Here is a 6,309-nt window from a genome sequence, read left to right on the forward strand (position 1 = left end):
ACCCCCACGCGAGAAGGAAAGGGAAGAAAGTCCGAAGATGAAGGAACACCCTAGACATCTGCAACAAAAAAATCTTGAGAAGTAGAAATCACCATCGAACTAGAGGCATCGATGACAACATTCAAATGCAGAGAGGCGAAAGAGCCGTTGGGGAGAAGCGGGAAAGCCATCGAGTGTATTTTAGTCAAGTTTGTTATTGTTTGAACCATCTCTATTAAAAGTTGACTATGTGATTACTTCTCCATGAGAAAGGATTCTCTAATCATGATTTGAATTAAAATAATTTTGGGTTGATTAGGAAGAATGAGTCAAGTAATGATGATTCTTAATGTGATGACAATTATCAAATGCTGAAGAAATTCTTAAAACCTCTTATAAGCAGGTTATATTATGTTATATTGAGAATTTAATATCGAGCTATGCTAATAGTAATTTTCTTGTAGGAAAGGCACTTGATGGGTGGAGTTGTTCTTGTATATAGTTGTATAGTGTTTTAATAGAAGTACCTTCATATGGAAATTAGGTATTGTGTATAATATAGTCATCAACATTGCCTCTCAATTGGTTATATAAGTGTTTGTAAGCAATTGCTTAAAAAATAGGTGAAGTATTATGGTTCATTATTATTATCTTAGAGTGGAAGATATAAATTGTGGCTAATCATGTATTGATATAATTTGATACTTGATAATTGTGTTGAGATGACAATTGCACAAAATTCTCTTAGCATTTCAATATTTTAATATTATTATTTTGACTCTTAATATTTCAATATTCCAATATTATTATTTTTGGCTATTTATTTTCATGTGAGATGCAAAGATGTTTAAAGTCCATCGATAAAAAATGAGATATCAACCAAGAACATTGAGCCATCCCTTCCCTATTATGTGATCAAATAAAAATTTGACTCTTATCTAACTAGCCATTTTATATGTAAAAAAATTGATTTATATTAATTCACCCTCTTTGATCATTAATTCACCCTTATTTTTTTTTATATGTAAACAAAATGACTTATTTTATTTATGGCTATTTTTTATTATTAGTTAATGACTGAGTACTAATAATAATTATAAGTACGTGTACTAATAATAATAGCCAGTATATGGCACAACGAACAATTAAAAAATGATTATTACAGCTTTACAAGAAATAGTACTCTTTTATGGTGTGCACTTTGCCCAGTAGACCCCTTAAATATAGAGGGCGTTCACTGAAAAAGTTCAAATTTCTAGACGTGGAAGGAGAAGATTCATTCCAGAGATCCTGGACTGTATTGACACCGTTCGATACGAAATTTCCGACAAAATTTCCGCTAGTATGATGTGGACAGCTCCAATTTGGCGGATAGAGGAAGGCCGTACATATTCTTTAGTCCGTTTAAAAAAGTAGTGGGACAAAAACGTGGCGGCTCGACAAAAGGTCTTATTATACGTGACGGAAAGATATGTGCTGAAGTATGTTCAAATGTTTTTATTATTCCTTAATATTAGCCAATGGAATATATTTTGGCTTTCGCGCCGCTGAAAGCTTAAAAAAATATTATATGGCTGCCGCCTTTGTTCTGGATATACTGTTTGGAAACTTCTTTACCTCGGTCGTGGGTTCGATTCTCTGTGCGCTCCGCTTAAAAGGTTTTTTCTAGGTCCTGTGTTCGGATGGTCCTTTTAGAATTTTAGCTATTAATTTTCCGGAGTTTTGTTTTTGTATGTAAAAAGTCTTGCAAAACGTTGCGGCTTCAATTCTCTAAACAGAAATGAGCAAATGATCCCTTGACTTCTCGTTTGTTTCCGCTTGATGTTTGTTTCCTGGCTCTGGTTAGTTGGCGGTTCTTAGTTTCGTAGATGTTATTAAAAATCTTCTCTCATTCATTTCTTTATTTATTTATTTCTCCGCTTTTTACTATCGTTGGCGAAAATCTGGCTTAAAATTTGTCGTCCGCGAACTTACTCAGTTCGTTGTGCGTTTAGTTGTGTTTGTGATTTACGTTTTCTCAAAAATGTGTTTCTGTAGGTCGAGGGTTCAATGCTTGCTGGTGTAAGAATTTGCTGCCTTTTTGAGCACTTAAATTTTGTGTGGTTAGGTCGCGGCTTCGAATTTTAATAACATGAAAAAAATGGAGCATCCACGACGCTCACAAAGGACGTTGCTGCTGATACGCTTCTTCTTAGGCCGCCTGCTGTTCTTTCTCTTCCTCCCGTGAAGTTAAGTTTAGCCACACAGCCTGGCTATGGCGTAAATGTCACCCGGATTTTCCTCCTAGCTAACCATTTCTGGGTTCGCTTTCAGAACAACGAGCTCTATCAGTACGATGTAAGCGAGTGTTTCTTTGCCTCTTATATTGAATACTTTACGCATTTGGTTAAATTTATGTACTGGTTTGAGGATGCACGCGTTTTGATGTATGCAGCCTCCTAAGGGTTGCAGTTACAGCGTCATAATGGAAACATTCAAACAGCAGGCGATACTTTGAAAAATGCCATACCTGCATATGACGGACACAAGAGTCTCTACACGGCCAAGCCCTTAGGCAATCTTGTTGAGCTTGAAGTCCTCTTATCGCACGGCCGGGGGGAGATTTAAGAAGGTTAGATACTTTATTTTCTCCCTTTTTCTATTCTCCTTCACAGCCATTGATTTCAAGCCAACTACAAAAATAATTGGCAGTTTTATAATGGCGTATATTTCAAATTTTAGCTTACGTATTGAGTGTATTTTTTCTTGAATTTGTCGTAACTGCAATATATCTCCATTATATGACTTTTAAGAAGACTTTAACTAAAAATTATTCTCTCTTTATGGGAAGAAAATCTAATCTGAGCTCTGCACATTTTTGAGGCTTTTCAATTTTTTTTAAAAAATGGTTTGCCTCATTACAGATCAAGGTGAAAATGACATGTAATGATGCTGACTTGGGAAAGTCTTCTGGCCTGGCTGTGTTTTTTGAGTTAAATTAGAGAAATCTAAAACAGTATTAGGTATATTTTTCAGAATATATTTAAGCACGTGCGGAAGATAAGATTTCATGCTCTTTCAGTATATCTTTAGCCAAATTATACAAGCAAATCTGAAAAAAAATCAAAATGTATGCGGGTTACTGAAAGTTTTAGGGATTTAGGTTAAGTTCCGTTCAGCTCATTTATATTGTAAATAGCCTTCAACGGTTTCAGGCTTTTGATTGATTACGATTTTGTTGGCGTGTAAGTACTCTTAAGCTTCTGCGCTTTAAACTAGTCTGTTAGGATTTTAGTTTCTCTTTTTTCCATTTCCCTTTCCCTTTCCCGTTATAACTAGGTAAGAGTGACATCAGGATGTACTTATGAGCAGAACATAAATAAAAATAAAGGATAATAAGATGTGATATGATACAGGAATCTCTCAAGTGTTTTTGAGGAATTAAATGAACAATCCACATGTAAATTCTGCTTTTAGATTTCCCTTTAAATGGTCTTGATGCTAAGAAACTTTTAACGGGTTTTTCAACATGTATTTTCCTTAGTGGGTTTCGAACTATTTGTTTGCCTATGTAGGCTGACTTTTTTTGTTGTTTGGACAGGAGGGGTGTTAAATATCCTGTTGTATTTAGATATCTAGTGCAGTGTCTTGCACGGGAACCTGTACCACTTCTACAGGAAGCATTCCAAGTTATGGATGTGGTTCTTCGACAAGCTGCATTCAAATTTTAAGCATTTTTTAAAGCTTGCAAGCCTCATTTTGTTTGTAACGTGACTAATTTTCAAGTGTATTGTAAAACTTTACATGTTGCTTATATTTTTTTTGTGATTTGCCATGTTTATTAAAAAGGGTAGGTCATTTTATGGGGAGCATTTTGGGGTAGAGAAGCTTCAAGGATGTTTGGTAGCCTATCGGGGTTTTTATCAATCTATTTGGCCTGCACAGCAAAATATCTCAACTCTGAATCTATGTAAGGCTATGTGCTGATTGTAACCTTCTTGTTGGCCTTTGTATTTTGAGAACTAGTATAACTTTTAAGAACTGTAGTTGTCACCTGGCAAAAGTCGCAAATGGGAAGAGAAAAACCAAGATATCTCCATATTTGTAATGATTGTCCGTGACATAGGGTATAATCTTGAGGTGCCGTTTAATACATTTATTTATCATAAGCAGAACTGATTTGATTCAAATTGATGTTTTTTTAGCCTTAGTTAGCTTATATTGCATCTGTTGCCCTATATCATAATTTATGTTTAATGAAAGTTACTTGTAGATGGGATGCTTTGAAAATATATTTTGATTCTTCAATTCTTTTATTTCCTTTTGTGTATTTTATGATTTTTTGACCCCTGAATTCTGGTTTCTTTACAAATATGATTACTAATTACAATGTTTTAAATATTTATGTATTATTTTTTATTTTCATACTGGTTTGATGCATCAAATGTTTTGATAACTCTCTGTAGACATTGCTGCAATTCTCTTCTACGAGCCTATGGACTTGCCTCACTTCATTGGCAATGCCTTAAGAATGGATCCTTGAGATGTATGAACTTGCCTTACTTCATTGGCAATGCCTTAAGAATGGATCCTCGAGATGTAAATGCTATATTGTCTAGAAATGACTCTAATGGTGATTCAATGCGATCAAGAGTATGTTGTCAATTAACAAATGTCTCTATTTGCTGTGTCGCTTCTTGCCAGTTATGAGTAGGAGACTTAATTTTAAACACAGTTTCGTTTCTCTTGCAGTTGAAAAGGTTACTGAATGGTCTGCATGTAGAAACTACTCACATCAAATATGGTTATCGCAATAAGAGCATGACTGATGTGCCTGTGGATGCTTTAGTGTGTGTATATTCTGTTCGATAGGGATTCTACTTTTATTTGCTGTTTTCTTCTATATCTGATGACTCAATAATTTGCTTGAGGGGTGTGTAGTTAGCTATTTTTGTTTTTCTTTAACAGATTTGATAGCAATGGAGAGCAATTGATTGTTACAGATTATTTCCAAAAGCAATACAATATACGCCTTGGCTTCAGAGAATTTCCAGCAATTGAAGCTGGTAGCAAGGATAATTTCCAGCGATTGAAGCTGGTAGCAAGGATAATAATAAGTACATTCCCATTGAGGTTACTTCTCAAAATCATGGCAATCCAGTTGGTTAGTGGTTTTAGAACATCTTATTTCAATGCCCCAAAGTTATTTGATGGGTTTTGTTGATGACAGCTTTGTTGTATTCAGAAGGATCAACCTTATATGAAAAATTTGAATGACCAACAACGTTCAGGTCTATTGAATCTATCTTGCTTGCCTCCACATGAAAGAAGAGACAAAACTAAGAAGGCAAGTTTTTGAGCTTTTGGTGGGAGAATTTTGAGTCGCTTTTCCTTTGTAACAACGATTAGAGGATGCTTTACAAATTTTGTTTCAATAATTCAAGGAAAAATATTTGAGATTAGTTTATTAAATTTTGTAAGGGGTATTTATGTACTTATCTATATATATGTATTATATTAATATTTGCAAACATTCTACCTAGTTATTTCTAGAAATTTAAGTTTACCTGAAGAATTTTTTTTATGTTTCTCTTATAGGAGAAGACTTGAGAGGTGCATCAAGAAGAGATGCTGCAGAGTTTGGAATTGAAATCAACAACATAATGACAGAAGTTCTAGGATGGGTGTTACCCCAGCCAACGGTAAATGCTGTAGGGAAATTTTTTAAATAGTGTAATATTGTATAATTATCAAATATTTTATTTCATATGGTAGAACATAAAATGTTTTCTTTTACTTTCAGAGACTGTGTAAATCACAAGAGGAAAATTCAAGTACTCTTTAATCTATGAAATGTCTTAGTCTCAAACATTTTCGACTTAATGAACCTTGTGTACATAAGAATTGATTATAATCCAGTACTTGGCAAGGACCACCTGTTCAACACCCAGTGGGAAATTTAATGGGTTGGAGTAGCTAGGAAATATAAGAAAATTTACTCTAGCAATCTATCTTACAAATCTTTTTATTTTGGCATTACAATTGATAGCTAATTGTTTGTGTAATTTGTCTTTTATATTATTCTTTATAAAGTTGTAGCTTACAAAGCTAAGTTATGTTGTCATTTGGCTTACACCATACTTTCTAGTAATCTTTGGAACATTGTAAACTGCCATTCAAACTGTTTCTCAGATCTTGCTTTAAGCTGTTCAATTCACTATCAAGTAAAAAACTCCCATGCATCATTAAAACTCACTTTTAAAATGTTTTTTATCTTATAAGCTCCTAGAAGTGCACATTTGTGATGATAAATCATAAAACTACTAATTCCACATGATATGTGAACATTTT

The 6,309-nt window shown here is 34.0% G+C and overlaps 1 protein-coding gene across 6 annotated transcripts; it reads left to right on the forward strand.

The window, feature by feature from the left end:
- Positions 1 to 1,484: 1,484 nt before the first annotated feature.
- LOC131062786 (protein argonaute 12-like) lies at positions 1,485 to 5,838 on the forward strand. 6 transcript variants are annotated; one of them, XM_059210864.1, is made up of 9 exons: positions 1,491 to 1,637; positions 1,722 to 1,820; positions 2,017 to 2,316; positions 2,414 to 2,590; positions 3,560 to 3,928; positions 4,425 to 4,611; positions 4,711 to 4,808; positions 4,927 to 5,122; positions 5,250 to 5,306. In XM_059210864.1, the coding sequence occupies exons 5-9, from the start codon at positions 3,855 to 3,857 to the stop codon at positions 5,256 to 5,258; spliced, it is 564 nt and encodes a 187-aa protein (XP_059066847.1). In that variant the 5' UTR covers positions 1,491 to 1,637; positions 1,722 to 1,820; positions 2,017 to 2,316; positions 2,414 to 2,590; positions 3,560 to 3,854; the 3' UTR covers positions 5,259 to 5,306. The 6 variants fall into 6 exon arrangements, 5 of the variants coding, with proteins under 5 accessions (XP_059066848.1, XP_059066847.1, XP_059066849.1 ...); XM_059210867.1 differs by lacking the exon at positions 1,491 to 1,637 and adding an exon at positions 5,557 to 5,838 and having other exon boundaries at positions 1,645 to 1,820; positions 4,927 to 5,091; positions 5,189 to 5,305; XM_059210865.1 differs by lacking the exon at positions 1,722 to 1,820 and having other exon boundaries at positions 1,485 to 1,637.
- The last annotated feature ends 471 nt before the right edge of the window (positions 5,839 to 6,309 follow it).

Source organism: Cryptomeria japonica, chromosome 9, assembly GCF_030272615.1.
Source record: "Cryptomeria japonica chromosome 9, Sugi_1.0, whole genome shotgun sequence".
NCBI classification, from domain to species: Eukaryota; Viridiplantae; Streptophyta; class Pinopsida; order Cupressales; family Cupressaceae; genus Cryptomeria; species Cryptomeria japonica.

Excerpts from the sequence above, each read along its gene's own strand:
- LOC131062786 (XM_059210865.1), top strand. The coding sequence starts at position 3,855 with ATGTTTGGTAGCCTATCGGGGTTTTTATCAATCTATTTGGCCTGCACA. Across the intron at positions 3,929-4,424 it reads TATCTCAACTCTGAATCTAT|ACATTGCTGCAATTCTCTTC; the intron begins GTAAGGCTATGT and ends AACTCTCTGTAG. Across the intron at positions 4,612-4,710 it reads GTGATTCAATGCGATCAAGA|TTGAAAAGGTTACTGAATGG; the intron begins GTATGTTGTCAA and ends TTTCTCTTGCAG.